The following is a 17,199-nucleotide window of genomic DNA, read 5'->3' as shown; positions in this document are numbered from 1 at the left end:
TGTCCTTTTGTTCTTCAGTCTAGTTGTGGAGGATGTTGCTTCACTGGCCCATGTTGGTATTATCACTGCGCTCTTCCTGGGTGAGGCAGTCTCTCGCTGGCCATTGGACGGCTGCTCACGGCAGCTCACGAAGGTGCACACCAGCTGCCGACCAGCTGCCAGCCAGCCCCACTGCAGCCTACACCGTCACCGGCGACTCACGGCAGCCCAGCTCCAGGGTGATCTGTTGTTCACCATCTTAGTTGTAGAGGGCGCAGCGTCACTGGCCATCATGTGGGATCCAAACTGGGGCCCTGCTGCTCAGAGCTGGCATCCCAAACCAACTCTTAACCAACGCGCCACTTGGCCGGCCCAAATGTCCATTTTTTAGCTGTGGAAACTGAGGCTCACGAAGTAAAAATATTTGCCCAATGTCTGTTCCTTTCCTAGGTCTGCTGAAGGAAAGGAGGCCTGCTATGTGCCCTCTCAAAATGTGCTAGAGGCTGCCGGGAGAAGGGTTAAAGGGAAATGTGAGCTGAAGGAGTTGAAGTGGAACAGGGGGTGAAGCCAGGTTTTGGGGAGAGGGAGGTGGCATAGAGAAAGTAAGGCAGGATGTCATCCAAGACCCCCAGCCCTTCCTGCCACAAAATCTTGCCTCTGCAGACACAACTCTTCAATAGTGCATGTCAAATGTGGGCCTACAATAAATGATAAATGAATGAATAAATAAATGAATAAAAAGAGACATAGAGTTTATTATTGTATTCGAAGTACAAAAAAAGGAATCAAGCCTTTGGTGGCTCCAGGTCTCTCTAAGTCACCCCACATTCCCCAAAGCTATAAGGTTCTTTAAGTCTCCCCAAGTCTGGACAGCCACGGTGTGGGAGGGGACCGTGTGCCCAATCTATGGGGATGGAGGCTCAAGAGCCTCTACCATTTTGAATCTGTGCTCAGCTGTCCACAGGTCCACAGATATGCATCCTTAGAGTTCCCTGGTGGGGTCATGTATGGTAGGCTCCCTTGCCTCAGAGCCAGGTCTGGGGATGCAGCGAGATGAGCCCTGGTTCCAGGCTTTGGAGGCAGAGAAGAACTTGTGGTGTCATCTGGACTGACCTCTAGGTATGGCAGGACCATGATCGAGGTGTCACCAGCCCCCAGAAGGTTGTCTGTGCCAAAGAAAGATGAATTGTGAATGAGGTCCTTCCCAGTGTCCACCTCTGTGCATCCAAGACATAGGAGCCATCACCCCCAAACCAGGCCCTGGCTCCTGATCATAGCTGTTTGGCAACAATAAGGGGCTGGCGGTTGGGAAGGGGAGGCATGTTCTCCTGGCTAGGGAGTGGAGTATGGGTCATGGGGCCTTACCTGGGGCAGGGGACAGTGCCTCCGTGCATACCACTCCTGGCAGTACAGGCTGACCTGGATGCCTTGGCCCAGAAAGAGCATGGTCCACATTAGCACGTTCCATGCTGGACCTGTGTGCCGGTCATGCATCATGAAGTTCATCGGCCCTGAGGCAGGAGGAAAGATTGTCACCCCAGCTCCAGATACTTGTACCTTATCTCCCTGGCTGCTCTCCTATCCCAGGACACTGGGAAGAGATGGAACAGGAAGGTCCCATTGAGAAATATCTTATTTCCACTTCTAGGAACCCATGGAGGTCTCCAGTGGCTCATGTAACCAGGATTCCTCAGTTTACCCTTCAAAATCCTGGATCTCCTACTGAGTCTCCCAAACTCCACCAGTTTTCTCCCCTTGTCTCCCTCTATGAGTGTCCTGATCAGATGCTCCCCTCTAGCCAGAAATCTCCTCTCAGGATACCCCCGTATTGCCTCCTGATGCTGCTTCCCTCCCTGCTGCCAAGTCCCTCCTCACGCCAACTCTCACACGTAACTCTCATGCCTTCTCCTAAGGCATATACATCCCCTTCAGTCTTGGCTATGTGGCCTCCCCCATCAGCCTGGATTCTCCAGGAGGGGGAGCACAGGCCTCCTCCCTCTGGATGAATTTCCCTCCAATGGCACACAGAAACCAAGCTCACCTCCAATGACAAGGAAGAGTATCAGCATGACAGGGTAGAAGAAGCCCAGGACAAAGCAGAAGATGTACTCATGGACAACTGCAGAGACCAGGAACACGCCCAGCATGGCAGCCCTTCGGGCCTTGCCACCAAGCAGCTGGCAGGGCCGGGAGAGGAAGGTAGAGTGAATCAAACTCCTCCACAAAGAGCCCTCTCCTTAAAGAAGCCAGGAGGGTGTGCGGCACAATGGAAACATTATGGGATTTGGGGTCAGCTTAAATGACATGTCTTATTTAAGAGCATTTTATTAACCTATTGGGCCTTAGATCCAATTTTTAAAAAGGGATATAATAATACTTATTTCTCAGGGTTATTGTGCAGATTAAATGTATGCGACAACTCTTGGTAACTGAAAATTGATATATGCATGTTTCTTAGCAGGGCAGTAGGACCCTGTGGAGTTAAGGACAAGGAAGGAAAGAAGTTAGATCACAAGAAGGATTTTCTGCCCATTGCGTTGGGTAGAATAGGGGTGAATGGAAGTCAAGGTGCCCTTAGGTTGGAAAATGTGTGTGGTGCAGAAGGGGCAAAGAAGAGGGTGTCCCAGAAAGGCTCCATTAACTGTGGGAGCTGCGGGGGTCTGCAGCGCTCATACCCACAGCCCATCCTGATATATGTAGCTGTACAGCCAGTCGTGGACCACCACGTTCCAAGTGCGGTAGTAGTTGGAGAAGGACGTGGAATTCCACCAGTCCTGGGGAAAGGACGGGGTCAGGATGAGGAAAAGAAGTGAGTATCACGGCCCTATTCTTCCCAGGCCTCAGCTTCTCACCCCTGCCCCCTGCCCCCTGTTGCAGTGTTCTCTCGCAACAGCTGGCTCTAAGCGGAATAGAGACAGCACTCTCCCCAGCTCCCTCTTTAGGATTTGGGGTCCCTGCCTTCCCTCATACTCCTCTTCTTTCTAAAGTACCATCCACACAAAAGCAGTCAGCCCTGGCTGGTCAAGAGGTGGAGGGGAGGCATTATAGCCACACCTAGGAGAGCACATTTCTCATTAGGCAGCACAGCTGATCAACACCCAGCATAGCCACCATCCTTCTTTATATCCCTCCCTAAGCCTTCCTGCTTCTAGCTCCCAAATGGACCAGGACACACCCTGTAGAACATCCTATCTCCGAATCGTAGCATCTCCGCGAAGGCGTTGAGCCAGCAGTGGAGGAAGGCGAAGAAGATGAGCAGCAGCATGAAGATGCCTGGAGAGTGGGGACAAGAAGCTGCAGGTCAGGCTGGCCCACCTGGAACCCCCAGGAAAATCTGAGGAGCCCTCACCCAGCAACCAGGGCCTCAACTCCTACCCATCATTTATCAGTCATTCACTAATTCATGCATTCATTAATTCATCCATTTGCTTATGTACTCCATTCCAGATGTTGGGAATATAAGATGAATCTCAAAGCTCTTGGCCATTGAGACTTCACGGAGTGGAGAAAGAGTGAGCGAGAGAGAGAGAGAGAGAGTGAGAGAGAGAGAGAGAGAGAGATATGTTCGGCCATGCATCAAGGTCAAATGAAATGTACTGGGAGTTAAGCATAGTGACCATTGATGTGCTTGGGGGTGTAGAGCAAAGGGCGGGTCATGATGATTGATGGCTAAAAAAAAAAAGGCTTCCTAGAGGAGGGGTATCTCACATGGGCCTCCAAAAAGGAACTGTTTTCCACAGCTGGAAACTAGGGAAAGCGCATTCCAAGCTGAGGGACCAGTATGAGAAAAGGCTGGAGGCATGGCAGTGCATGCCTTTCAGGGAATGGCTGGGCTTATGGTGGGATGTGATACACAGGAAGGCCCTTGAATGCCAGGCCAAGGTGCAGATCTTATCTGAAGATGCCATCAATGGGGAGTCACTGGAGATTTTGAAGCAGGGTCAGGAATGATTAATCTGTAGGAGGGAAGTTCATCTGGGTAGCAATGTCCTCAGGGGCAGATGGGAGAGGAAAGATTTGGGTGGGAGGGACCCAGGCTGGGAGGCTGATACGGAGAGGGAGAGCAGATGGCAATCTAAGCTGAGACCCTCACAATGAGCAGTGACAGGAGGGGACAGATGAGAGGGGAGATTCAGAGGGAGAAGGTGTTGAAACTGACTGAAGGTGAAGAGTGAGGGAAGGAAGGAGCTCCCTGCTAAGCCTTCCCCAGGGCACAGTCTTCTTCAGCCCTGCCTTAGTAGGCATACCTGGCAACGTGGCGTGCATGACAGAGAGCACCAGGGCACGGGTGCTGAAGGGCTCCCGGCTCATGTTGGCAAAGACAGGAACACAGAGACGGCCCAGGATGAAACAGGCATAGAGGACACAGCCCAGGGCCTGGAGAGGGAGTAGTAGACACCCATCTTTGAGAGGGGGCTCCTCACTCTAGAATTGGACTCTAGCCCAGTATCTGCTTCCTCTTTCCTTAGCACCACCCTTCAACCTCTTCCCCAGGCTTCCCCCACCCCACTCCCAGAAATGCTCCCAGAGCCACCATGAGTCACAGGTGGTTTACCCTTCTAACCCATTTTCTGACCTGGGCAAAGTTCTTGGCCACATAATTCCACTTGACGTTGGGTGTCCTGCAGCAGCAATGGGGATTATATGTTTCTTGCTTCCTGCTCAGGCTGGGGCCCAGGTTCTGGGGCCCTCTCTCCATAGACCCTCAATTGCTCAGGCCTGGGGAGATGGGGTCTAGAACACTTTGCACCTTCCATAACAGAGATGGCAAATGGATTTTTAGCTTGGGTGTCAACTAAGGTGACCAACCATCTGGAGTTTGCTCCGGATTGAGGGGTTTTCCAGGACCGAAGATTTTCAGTACTAAAACCAGGACAGTCTTGGGCAAACCGTGACAGCTGATCACCCTTGTGTCACCATGCGCTGGGTAAGGAAGAGGGATAATCAACCTGCCACTTCTTTCCCCTCTCTGTAACGGGATGCTTCCTGACAAAGTGGCCAGTGTCTGGGTGAGGCTAGGGACCCCAGAGAGAGGAGAGGAGGAGGAGGAGGAGGGCAAGGTCCCATTTGGGGAAAGCATATAGGGTCTTACCTGGGGTAAGTCTCTCTGTAGATGAGTGTGGGGCAGAAGAGGAAATAGAAGTAGCTGGAAAAACTGGGGGCTTGTACCCCCTTACCTGGGGAGGAGTAAGAAGAGTGCATCAGTGAAGGGAGAAGGGAGAGAAGGCAGAGGTGAGTGGGGTGCTGGTGAAGGGCAGTGGGACGGGAGAGTGGAGAACTGGATAGGACAGAGGTGCAGGGGGTGAGGACTGGATACTGGGTCTGGAGGTGGGGTAGGGGAAGTGAAACTGGGCAGGAGCTGAACCTGCTCTCTAATACCCCTCTTTTGTTTCCATTCCAGGAGCCCCGTTTTCTGGTGCAGCTAGAAGCTTTACTTGGCACTCAGAAATTCCACCACCCATTCTCCCTCTTTCTGTTTTGATTTCCCGATATAAGGTTCTCATCCCCTGGGTCTTTCCCAGTTAGGCCTGGAAATGGGAAAGCACCAGAAATCCTGGGCAACAGGATTTCTTTCAGAGGTGGGAGCTGATAATGTCTAATGCCTAAGGCCCACAGAGCCCAGATGGAGGCCAGAGCTGTGCCCAGTGGGCAAGATGGGCTTAGAAAGTTACAGCTTTAATGAGGATCCTGCCACTCAGCTTTAATGAGGATCCTGCCACTCTGGCTTTATTCAATTAGCTAAGAGACTGAGTTCACAGCAGGACCAGCTGAAGAAGGCCTCACCTCCTTTGGCATGAAGAACCCCAGGCACAGTCTCTCTTAGGAAGGAGTAACTTTTCATCAGGAACCTGACCTGAGAGAGAGAGAGAGAGAGAGAGAGAGAGAGAGAGAGAGAGAGAGAGAGAGAGAGAGAGAGATTTTGTAAAATCTGGATGGTCAGAGCCCATACTTTATCTTCTGGTTGGATCGCCTTATTGTTGGGCTGAATCGAGGGTAAGGGGGTAAAGGAAAGGCCAGGGCTGAGCTTTCATCTGGCCAACCCGCTCTCTCTGCCGAGTCGGATTATATTTGAGTAGCCCGATCCACTTCGCTTACATTTCCTTGAGTTTGCTGGTTCGCTCAAATACGCTCGCAACGAACTCCGCCCCTAGTAACTAGACCCGCCCCGCCAATGCTGCATCGAGTGCCCTCCCTCACCTGAGCCTCCACCGCCCTTTGGGGCTCACCCACCCCGCCCCACCAACTGGCCTCGCCCATCACCTGCTCAAAGACGAGGACACTGCGGGAGGCTGGCGGGAGCTGATACTCCGCAGCCACGTGGACCGGGAGTATGCCTAGCAGCGCCATGTGGGCGACCAGCAGCATGCAGCCCAGGCCCACCCCCAGCGTCCAGGCCCCTCCGGCCTGGGACCTCGCCCACAGCCGCAGAGCCTGGTAAGGCACCAGTAGAGTAGACAGGAACATGGGGACCCATGTCATCAGAGCCAAGGGCAGCTGTCCGAAGCTGAAGATCAATAGGTCAAACTCCAACATCAGCCTTGGAGTGGGGAAGGAGAGACAAAGTAGACAAATGTGTAGCCCATCCTTGTCCCCTTCCTCTGCAGCCAGAGCTCTTGGAAGATAAGCTGAGGTATCTTGTGAAGGTTGTGAGCTCCCCATCTCTGAAGGTGTTCGAGATGGCACCTCTCTCTGTTGCAGGGGACTTCTAACATAGGGCGTTGCCTGAGAAGACTGTCAGGAAGTGTTTGCTTCCAAATTACCATTAGAACCCTCTGTGAGTTTTATGGTGTTGCAGAAGGGTTCCGTATTTTGTATGCCATAGGTGTTAAGATAGAACGTATTTAGAGTTTAACTTTGATTTTCGTGAGTTTTGTTCTTTTGCAGTGTCTGTAGCTGTAGACTTGAGTTAATAGAAAGCAAGTTGTTGAGTGTTTTGTTTGCTTAGATTAAGAGTGTATGGTTCTAACGGTGAGAATTGGAAACAACCTACATGTCCATGAGGAAAGGACTAAATGAACAAAATCAGGCATCTCCAGACTCTGTGGTCATTAAAAACAATGGACTGACATAGAAACATCTCTAAGCTAGGCTGTTAGGGAGTGAAAACAAAATAATAGGTACAGTAAGTATCTTATTGATGTAAAAAATAAACCTCTATGAAATACACTCTTTGGTTCTTAAATACACATGAATGGAATGCATGGAAAACGCTTTGGAGGGAAACTTTCAAAACTGTTAAAAATGTTACCTCTGGGCCGGCCGAGTGGCACGATGGTTAAGAACTGGCTTGGGACTCCAGAGGGCCCTGGTTTGGATCCCACATATGAGGGCCAGTGACACTGCGCCCTCTACAGCTAAGATGCTGAACAACAGCTCAACCTGGAGCTGGGCTGCCTGTGAGTCACCGGCGACGGCGTAGGCTGCAGCCCCTGTGGCAGTGGGTTGCCATGGGCTACCGTATGTAACCAGCAGCCAGTGTGAGCGGCCAGCAGCCGCAGTGAGCGGCTGTCCAGAAGCCGGCGACTGATCTGCCTCACCCAGGAAGAGCGCAATGATGGTGCCAACTTGGGCCAGTGAAGCAACATCCTCCACAACTAGACTGAAGAACAAAACGACAGCAACTTGTCTGTTCCCCTTCCCCCAATTGCCCAGCACTGTTCCCATCCCCCCAATTCCCCAATAAAAATCTTAAAAAAAACAACAAAAAAACCAAAAACGTTACCTCTGAGGAGTGGTCTGGGATTGAGGGGGGTGGTCAAGAAGGACCGTCATTTCATGTGTTTTTGAACTTTTTACTGAGCTTGGATCCTTCTAATACTCATATAATTAGCAACAATTTTACCAAAAGGAAGTGCTGTTGCTGAACTTGCAGATCCTTGGTCCTCTTCCTTTTATTGCTTCCTAAGCCCTACTTGCGGGGGAGGGCATGCAGATACAGACCCCCAGGGGTGTAGAGCCCTCTGAAGCTCATCCCCAAAGTGTGTGGGGGGTGTGCTCTGTGGGAACAATGACCCACCATGGCACTTGTGTGCACATCTATCTTCCCCAAAAGATTGGGAGTGCCTCACAAACAAGGATGAGGTCTCCCCCTCATCTCTCTGGCTCCCGGGGCTGGTACTTAGGAGGTGCTCAGAAGAGGTTACGTGAATCGAATAGCACTGACTTGGAAAAGAGTGTGTGAGAGCAGTGGGGTGGGAAGTGTGCATGTGTGCACACACACTTGTATAGCTATCTGCCTTAGGACAAGGTTTCTATTGAGAAGTATTTGAGTGGCTGTTTCCAGAGTGGCTGACCCTGGGAAGACAGACCAAGGCCCATCCAAGACTGTGGAAGGAAAAAGCTAAGAGTGCATTTTAGTTAGGAATGTTGTTGGAAGCAACACTGATGCATGTGCAATAATCAACGGGGGACTTGTACCCTCTCAGGCCAGTGGTAGGTGGAAACCTGGGGACCCAAGGGGTCTGATCGGATCTATGTGCCTATCCTGGGCAGGAGAGGGGCCTACCTGCCCTCATCAATGAAGTCGATGACCAGGGTGCTGATGATAAAGACACATAGGCCAGCGATGAACATATGGTAGATGGTCCGGAAATGCTGCACCTCCATCAGCTCGCTGGAAGGACAGGGGCCTGAATGTCAGTGTGAGAGGATCCTCAAGGTCATGTGGACTATCTCAGTCACTGTACACATATGGGGATGGGGTCTAGTGATTGGGAACTTCTATCTAAGGGCTGGGATGTGGCTGGGACATCTGTCCAAAGCTATTCCCAGTCCAGGCATTTCTTATCCTGTTGACTTTTGTTCCACAGTCACACCAGGACAAATGGGGAAACTGAACCTCAGAAACCCTTTACAAGTCCTCTCCCAAACCACCTAGAGCCTGGGGATGAGAAACCCCACTCAAAGCCCTTTTTTAATCTCTCACCCAGTCCTCACCCCAGACTTACTCAAGCAGGGACTTGCGAATGATGAAAACTTTCCGTTTCTTTAGGGATGGCTCCTGGGTCCTGAATTGAGACAGTCCTTCTGAGCCAGGACCCAAAGGGAGAAGGCAGTGGGAAGAGGGTGGAGCCTTGCAGAAGATCAATACTTGGGAGCCAAGAGAAGTAGTAGGGGAAGGTCAAGGCTAGGGGCACAGGGCAGGATGAGGCAGAAGGTCAGAACCAGGGCAGAGCAAGGCCCAGAGGTGGGGGACAGTGCCAGGAAAGCAGAGGCGATAAGAGAAGAGGGAAACTTGAAATGAGGGTCATGCCAATGCTGGTCAAGGGCATACGAGATGATGTTTATGGTTCGGAATCTTTACGATGGAGAAGCCCACTCCAGCCATTCCTCAGCCCCTGGCTCCTCGGACTCTTACTTGCTCAAGGAATCTGAAGGAATGGTGGGCAGAGGCCCACATTGTGGTGGATAGGATTGTACGGCCTCTGACGTGGCCCGATCCAGCAGCTCCAGCAGCTGTCCCTGTAACTGCTCTAGCAGCTGCATCTTCACAGCCTACAGGACAAAGCACAGACCGCTGTCCCTCCAGCCAGTCAACCATCCTCTCATTCACCCATTTACTGAGCTTCTCTCTGTGCTAGGCGCACTGCTAAGTGCTATGGATAGAGGCGCACTGCTAAGTGCTATGGATAGAAAGCTCGGTTCCTGCCCAGATCTTCCCCGAGAATTTATCTCCCTCTGGCTTCTGAGGGCAGCAGTGAGGATCAAGGAATGACAGCAGGCGCGACACTTCCAGTTTCTGGGTCTGAATCCCAACCACCTTGTTATCTCTGACTTGACTCTTCTCTGATTCCAGTCTTCCCTCTCCTGACTAACAAAAGACTGTTCACAGGCTGACTTTTGGCCCCTGCTTTGACAACTTGTGTTTCAAACCCTTTTATCTTAACCCTTAGCTCTAACCTGTTCTGAGGAGTTTGAATAAAAAACAAGTTGTCTTTATCACCAAACTGGTCCACACCCCTACCTCCCTCCACTCCAGGACCTGTCCATCTTGACTTCTGACCTCTGAGGTTCCTCACCTCCATATGTCGGGTCCATTGCACCAAGTCTGGGCCTCCACGTGCCTCAGCATTTCCTAGGACGAGGGGTCAAAAGGGCACACCTAAGTGGGAGGAGTTGGGGTTCTGCCGCCTTGTGCAAACCCAGAGGCATCCTCAGTCCAGGAAATGCTTTCTGTATGCTCAGCAGCCTCCCAGCCCCCCAGCCAGTTGATATCTAGTATCATGGGTGGGGCAGTCAGAAAGGAAGTTATTCTGTCAGGGGTGAGGAGGCCATTGGCAAGCAGGGAGTCTGATGACATTGCTGGAAACAGGGTACCCAGGGAACAGGAAGCTGCTCCATTCACCCTCTGAGGTTAGAGTCAGAAAGGCAAGGCAGGGCCACAGCTCTGAATGTCCCTTTTCTCCTCCCTTTCCCAGCTGGGCAGTTAGGGACAGAGTCCAGGGTCTGCCTACCCTGGCCTCCCAGGACAGCAGTAAGGATTGCAGTTGGACAGCAGGAGCCCCCTCTCAACAGGGTATCCCCACCTCCAACCTCTCCTGAGGTTTCTGCACTCCTAGAGGGTGGCTCACCTCCGGAGGGTTGGTCCTCTTGCTCTGCTCTCGACCCTGTTCTCCTCCGCAGTCGGGCTGCCCTTGGCTCCATGATGAGTCTTGACTGGGCAGCAGGCGGCCTCTGCCGTGTTCCTCTTTCCTTCACAGCCTGCCAGCCAGCCGAGCTCCCATCTCACTCAGCTCAGCTGACAGCACCAAAGACTAAAGTCCTTTCGGGAGGAGGGGGCCTCCAGGAGCACGATAGGTTATCTGATCTGAAGGGCAGTTCTTTTCAGCTTCAGGCTTTGTGGGCTGTCGCAGGGATGGACTGGACACAAGCCCCCAACAGCCCAAGCATCACCCAGATGCCCAGCTCTGAGCGAACCGGCTCTCCCTTCCACAGGAAATGGTGACTCCGCACCGTTGTGGGAAGGGGAACTTTGCCTCTTTGGGGCTTATCACCTAGTATGGCTCACCTTCCAATCTCTTTCCCAGCAAGCTGGAGGTTAGGGAGGAGTCAGAAACATCTTCAGGTATCAGTGCACTCAGCTCCCTTACACCATAAGATAAGGTGTGTGAAAGAACCTTGTCAACTGGAAAGCATTGTATGCATGTGATTAATATTCTAATGAGGTTGACACCTGTGACCCTTCCAGGAAGTGCTGGGTGCCACAGCCCCTGAATGTCAGTTCTTCCCTATACCTACTTGGGTTAGCATGTAGGCAAAACAAACACATTCAGCACCTAAGGAATGCCAGGCATTGTCACATATGGAAGAACCAGGTTTAAACCCTCCCTCTATCTTCTCCTGGTTGTGTAATTTCAGGCAAGTGACCTAAATACTTTAAGCCAATTTCTTCCTCTGAAACACAGGGGCAAAAGTCCCTAGCCCACAAAATTACTGTAAGCACAAAATGAGGTAGTCTAGGTAAAAGCACATGGTCCAGGGCCCAGCCCATGGGAGGAGCTCAATAAATAATAATTTCCTTCCCTTTTCAGTAGGAAGTAACAGTAGGGTAAGAACTTTGAGAGTTCTTCTTTGTTGGGTTCCTGCTGGCGATTAACTATTAATTCTCCTTCTCCCTTGATTCCAAAGATCAGTGTTAGAGACAGAATCATAACCTCAGGCCAAGGCCATGGGCTGTGTCTCCCCATCTCCTACCCCCACCCCCTGATGGGTAGGTAGTTGGGTGAGGCTTCAGGACTAGAAACCTCTGCCAATGGCTGCCTCCTCATTCCAAGTGCAGTGGAAAGGACCGAAGGTAGTTCACAGGAAAGGAAAGCTGCTATAGGGGTGCTGGAAGGGAGGTAGAGAGAAGGATCAGGGGCTCTAGAAATGTGAGAGGTGGACACAGAGACATACACCAGAGACCCCAACACAGCTTTATTAGCACCCCAAGCCAACACCAACAATCTTTTCATGTATGAGGTCTCAGGGGCAAGGGGTACAATGGGGCAGGGCCTTAAGGTGGAGTGTGGGGCTCAGGGTCCCGAGTTACTCATTACTCAACAAATGACCCAAGATGACAGCCCCATGCTCCTGCCAGTGGCCCTGCGGGCTCCCACCCAGCCTTAGCTGCTGCTCCCAGTGGAGCAGGGGGAGCTTCCATCGTTGTCCGGGGACGCTGGCAGAGGCTGGCCCATCCGATCCACACACCAGCAGGGACCTCGGCGCTGCCCCTGGGAGGAGCGGCACTAGAGAGAGAGGCATATGGATCAGAGGTGAGGCCAAGGCTCCAACAGGAGATATAGAAGGGGTCCCATGGATTGGGGAAGGTAGCCAGTCTGAGTATGCAGAAACATCTGAGAGCTCTCAGGACTGTGAGGCCCACTGGGTTCCTTTCCCTTGCTTCTCTTCTTCTTCACCCACAAAATTGTGCCCATTCTTCTAGGCCAGAACTGTAGTTCTCAAAGTATGGTCCCCAAACCAACAGCATCAGCATCACTAGGGATGGAGTTAAAAATGCAAATTCTCAGGCTCTTCGGGTAGGACTCAGCCACCTATGTGTTCATAGCCTTCCAGGTGACTCTGATGCACCTCACATTTCTGCACCGCTGAGTTAGGCATTCCTTAGGCAGTCTAATTCCTATACTCCAGTGTATGGTTGGTTATTCTATTTACGTGGACCCTAAAGTTGGGAGATCCTTAAAGGCAGGGATAGTGTCTTATTTAAGCAACTGTATAAGCACCCCCCATCCCTGGTAAGAGCCTTGTACTGATGGACCAAGGGGAGGAGAGGAGTGGTCTCACCTGCCGCTTCCGGTAGAAGCCCCGATGGTCACAATTAGGCACGTAGAGGGTATGAGCCCCTCGGTAGACCTCAGTCTGGAGTTGCTGCAGCACTGAGTCCAGATGTCTGCGGCACGGGCCCTGGGGAAAGGGAGAGGAGGCACCTCAGAACCACTTCAGCCCAGCTCCACTGCACAGTTCACTGGCCCCACTAGCCAGGCTCCCAGGACCGACATAGGAGACTTCTTCAAGCCCAAGGAAGCAGTCTCAGATGGGTATCTCTAGGCCTCCCCACCCCTCCTGCTCCCTGCCACCCCCAAATGCACCATCTCAGTGTCTTGGATGCTCCCAGGATTGGGCCTGGCAGGAGTCGTAGAGATCCCTGGGTTCCTCTGTTGGTCTCTGCGGTTCACATCCTGTGGGTGAGTGGTCCTCGCTTGGGGTTTACTCTCCTTAGGATTCTCCCCTACAGCCACAAGAGGATGGGGGAGAAGAGGCCAGAAATCAGCCAGATGTGAAAGACCACAGCCAAGTGGAAAAGAGCCTTGCTCACCCCTACCCACCTGAAGTGGGAGGAAGAGAAGGGCTTTTGGAATGGTAGAAATGAGGAGGGTTAGAATTTGGCTCCACCCTTACCTTCTCCTGGCCACAGCTTCTCTCTCTGGTAAATGGTATTACTTTTCCTGACAATATCCCTAGACTAGTTTTAAGGTTTATAAGGGAGAAGTGCTTCAGAAAGCAAAAATCGAGAACAAATACAAATACAGTAGTTGACCCTTATCAATGGGTTTGTTTTCTGTGGTTTCAGTTACCCATGGTCAACAGTGGTCTGAAAATATTAAATAGAAAATTCCAGAAATAAACAATTCATAAGTTTTAAATTGCTCGCTGTTCTGGGTAGCATGATGAAATCTCCCACCTTCCTGCTCTGTCCTGCCTGGATTTGAATCATCCTTTTGTCCAGTGCTGCCTTTTAAGTAAAAAGGTGAAAGTTCTTGACTTAAGAAAAGAAAAAAATATCATATGCTGAGGTTGCTAAGATCTATGGTAAGAACAATCTTCAATCCGTTCATTTGTGAAGAAGGAAAAAGAAATTCATGCTGATTTTGCTGTTGCACCTCAAACTGCGAAAGTTTCAGCCACAGTGTGTGATAAGTGCCTAGTTAAGATGGAAAAAGACATTAAATTTATGCATGGAAGACAGGAACAGAAAATTTGTTCCTATTGACAGCAATGTGTTGCCACAGAAAGCACTGAGCCTATATGAAGACTTCAGCAAGGGATTCCCTGAAATAAGACATTTACTGAAAAGTAAGAGATGATTACACAGATTTAGGAATAGGTTTGGACTGAAGAATATAAAAATTACTGGAGTGGTTGCATCTGATGAAGAAGCTGCTGTCACATTTCTGGCAGAGCTGAAGAAATTGATTAGGGTTAGGTATTATCCGCCTTTTCAGGCATCCACTGGGGTCTTGGAACGTATTCCCCCAGCAGATCAAGGGGACTACTGTACATTGAGAGGCCTTGGGCTTGGGGTGAAAAGACCTGGCTGTTACACCAAAGGCCAGCAGGGGGTGCACGAAGCCAGGAAGATGGGGCAGGGGAGCAACGGATGTGGGAGGGGTCTGCAGGGACCCAAGTGGAAAGTTGTCCCGGCTCTCACCCTGCTGTGATTCGGCCCGCCTCTCCCAGGCCTGAGTTGTGGTTACTTTTGGAGCAATGGGGGCCTCTCCCTTCTGGTCATCTGTGGCTCAGCCCAGGCAGAGGGCAGGGAGTAAGTTAGGGCTTCCCACCTGCAGGCTGCTTCTGGCTCTGGAGAAGTTTCACACATGGTGTCTGGGGCGCCTGGGGTGAGCTCAGGATGGCATGGGATGGGGAAATAAGTCAGGGCCTCAGGGCCAGGAAAAGGCAGGGAGGGGAGCACGCACTGCTTGGAATTGGCCCAGCTGTATAATTAGATACTATGATCCCTCCGTGGCCCAAGCACCCTCTGCTCAGGTCCCCAGCCCTCAAACCTAGCCAGTGCTCCCATCTGCCGACTACTCACAACCCGAGCCGCTCCCTCTGCCATGAGTCTGGTCTTCTTTCCTCCACACTCCTCAGCTCTTGCCCCTCATTCCCTCTATTTAGCACCCTACCATGACCATGCTCCCCGGCTTCCTCTGACCCACCTGGACCACCCCTTCCAGGAGGACCCCTAGGAGCCTGGACACTTTCATTTGGGACTGAAAGAAACTCCCAGTTAATTTCCCATCCCTTCCCAGAGAAGAACCAGGAGCTCAGATGCTCCCGGAGTAGGGGCTGTTGCATTTCCTGCCCTCCCCATCTCCCTGCTGTTCCCCCCCCCCCTCTTTCGGGTTCTGACTCACTTCTGTCCCACCCACCCAATGACTCAGCTTCTATTCTCCTTTCTGGGGTGGGGTGGGGTGGGGCGGGTGGAGGGCTTTGAGCAGATTTAAATCATAGCCCTGATTTAGCAGATTCCTTCTTTTCCCACCTCTAGCGGCGTCCCTGGGGCCCTCAGTGCCTGCTCTCTGACCTAGTCTAATCTGAAACAACTCTGGATTTGGGGCGTCTTTTGTTCCAGATCCCATGTTCAGGTGTGCTTTGGACACCCTAATATTAAGAGGAGTGGAAGAGATATTTCTTGGTGTGTGCAGGATTTGGGAGTCTGGGGTTCCCTTTCCTCTTTCTCCAAGTGGAAGCTGGGAACAAGTTCTGGGTCTTTTCCAGCTTGGGGGTCTAAGGCTAAAGGAGTTCGGACGCTGTGGGATAATGGCATGGCCCTAAACCCCTCCATCTCCCCACCACCCTTTTCCCCTGTGAGAAAATAATAGAAGGGGCAAAAAACGGTTGAGAGCTCAGACACCTGCCTGCTTTATACCCAGGGCCCTAGCCGCACATTACCCTTCTAGCTGCCCCCAGCACTTGCCCCTTCACCTCCCTAACGTGTCCCCCCAGGGTTGGGGAGAAGTGTCAAGATTCTAGAGGCTTTCAGGCTGCCCGCGCCCACCTCTTCAAGGACTTTGCTTGCAGAGACGCGGGCCTCACGTGGGCGGGGCAGGGGCGGGGCGCGAACTCACCAGAGCGCACGCGGGCCCGGCGACAGCGGCCCCGGCCCAGCAGCAGCGCCCGCAGAGGCGCTTCTTCTTCCTCCGGCGGCTGGCACTGCAGTCCGGGGGCGCAGTTAGGAGTGTAGACCCCACACTGCTGCCCTTCCCTCCTGAGGCAGCTCCCAGCTTCCGCACAACCCTCCGCCTGTAGCCCTGCATCCTCCTCCACGCAGTCCCCCGGACAACCCGCCTGCACCCCTTGCCCGCAGCCTGAGCATCGTGCCAAGGCGCCTCCTGGGCGGGCAGCGAGCATCAGAGTTAGCAGCAGCAGTGGCGGCAGCAGCCTTTGGGGGGTCATGGTCAAGATTTTTGCCCCGTCCACTCCTCCCAGAGCAGTCGTAGCGCAGCTGCTGCCGGCTGCCGCCCCTCTGCCTTAAGTAGCCGTGGTTCAGGGGCCGGGCCTTTTTAAGAGTCAGGTGAAAGGGGGTGGGGGGAGAAGGCAGAGGCATTCCTTAAACTGGGTGGGACTAGAGAGCCCCCCCCCCCATCACCACCTGGGTCCTCCCCACTCTTCTCTTCCCCCTCCCTTCCCAGTTTCTGTTCACTTCCCAAATTACTCTGCTTTTTCATGCTTTCTTCCCGGGAATCTCGCCCGGAATTTCGGAGCTGGACAGCTGGCTGGAGAAACTAGAGGATGGGGAGAGAGAGAGGAGGAGAGGACGGGAGTTGGGATGAAGGGAAAACCTGAAATCCCGTTTGTGTGGAGGTGCAGAGGGACGCGGGGACGCCCATGGGGAGTGCGAAGATGGAGGTCTAAAAGTGGACAAAGAAGGAAGGGATGGTGTGTGGGGGTCATGAGAGGAATGGCGGTGAATGAAAAGAGAAAAAAGACCGAAATGATGGGTAATGGGGTCTTGGGAGTACCGACACTGATGGGAGAAAATAGACCAAAGGCGGCGAGGAGAGGAACAGCAATACTGAGGGAGGGGCAAGAGAGTCTTTCTGAGATGTAACTGTGGAGACAACGGGTGTCAGAGGGGCCAGACTGGGCTAAGAAGACAGAAGGGTTTGGGGGTGGGCAAGGGGTGAGGTGGGGAAGTACACCTTGAATGAACTATCAGAAATCGTATAGCATTGTGGTGGGGCCACAAGAGTCTGGAAGGATTGCAGAGGGGAGAGTGTGCAAGGGTGAGAACTGGCTGAACATCTGGGAGGTAGGGGAAGGAATTGACCAGTTGAAATTATGGGGGAAAGGGGCAAAAGTGAGGAACCCATACGCTGGGTGCTCTTAGGGACGGTGGCCAGAGAACAGCACACCCTCCTACGCCCCCTATCGTCCTTCGTTCAGGTCAACCTACACTATTCTTTTCCTTTCCCAGAACCTGTCTCCCACCCCCTCACC

General features: G+C 52.3%; 2 protein-coding genes across 2 annotated transcripts; both read right to left on the bottom strand.

The window, feature by feature from the left end:
- Positions 1–752: 752 nt before the first annotated feature.
- On the bottom strand, positions 753–11,048 carry SOAT2 (sterol O-acyltransferase 2). Its single transcript, XM_019659652.1, has 15 exons — positions 10,551–11,048; positions 9,999–10,054; positions 9,338–9,474; positions 8,928–8,987; positions 8,486–8,593; positions 6,241–6,517; positions 5,764–5,833; positions 5,072–5,156; positions 4,556–4,601; positions 4,227–4,356; positions 3,155–3,252; positions 2,655–2,753; positions 2,021–2,156; positions 1,345–1,490; positions 753–1,145 (listed from the first exon to the last, which is right to left on the bottom strand). The coding sequence occupies exons 1-15, from the start codon at positions 10,621–10,623 to the stop codon at positions 1,095–1,097; spliced, it is 1,572 nt and encodes a 523-aa protein (XP_019515197.1). The 5' UTR covers positions 10,624–11,048; the 3' UTR covers positions 753–1,094.
- Positions 11,049–11,871: 823 nt separating this feature from the next.
- Positions 11,872–16,242, bottom strand: IGFBP6 (insulin like growth factor binding protein 6). The gene is made up of 4 exons (XM_019659670.1): positions 15,828–16,242; positions 13,068–13,207; positions 12,763–12,882; positions 11,872–12,206 (listed from the first exon to the last, which is right to left on the bottom strand). The coding sequence occupies exons 1-4, from the start codon at positions 16,153–16,155 to the stop codon at positions 12,084–12,086; spliced, it is 711 nt and encodes a 236-aa protein (XP_019515215.1). The 5' UTR covers positions 16,156–16,242; the 3' UTR covers positions 11,872–12,083.
- Between the last annotated feature and the right edge of the window lie 957 nt (positions 16,243–17,199).

Source organism: Hipposideros armiger, unplaced genomic scaffold (assembly GCF_001890085.2).
Source record: "Hipposideros armiger isolate ML-2016 unplaced genomic scaffold, ASM189008v1 scaffold_303, whole genome shotgun sequence".
Classification (NCBI taxonomy): Eukaryota; Metazoa; Chordata; class Mammalia; order Chiroptera; family Hipposideridae; genus Hipposideros; species Hipposideros armiger.
Note: the sequence above shows the minus strand (reverse complement) of the source record. Positions and strands in the feature narration are given on the sequence as shown.

Coding starts and splice junctions, on each gene's coding strand:
- SOAT2 (XM_019659652.1), bottom strand. CDS start 10,623: ATGGAGCCAAGGGCAGCCCGACTGCGGAGGAGAACAGGGTCGAGAGCA. Junction 9,475..9,998: donor AATGGACCCGACATATGGAG/GTGAGGAACCTC, acceptor TTTGTCCTGTAG/GCTGTGAAGATGCAGCTGCT. Junction 2,754..3,154: donor GAGATAGGATGTTCTACAGG/GTGTGTCCTGGT, acceptor TCCTTTCCCCAG/GACTGGTGGAATTCCACGTC.
- IGFBP6 (XM_019659670.1), bottom strand. CDS start 16,155: ATGACCCCCCAAAGGCTGCTGCCGCCACTGCTGCTGCTAACTCTGATG. Junction 13,208..15,827: donor CCGGGCCCGCGTGCGCTCTG/GTGAGTTCGCGC, acceptor TTGTGGCTGTAG/GGGAGAATCCTAAGGAGAGT. Junction 12,207..12,762: donor GCTTCTACCGGAAGCGGCAG/GTGAGACCACTC, acceptor CTCTCTCTCTAG/TGCCGCTCCTCCCAGGGGCA.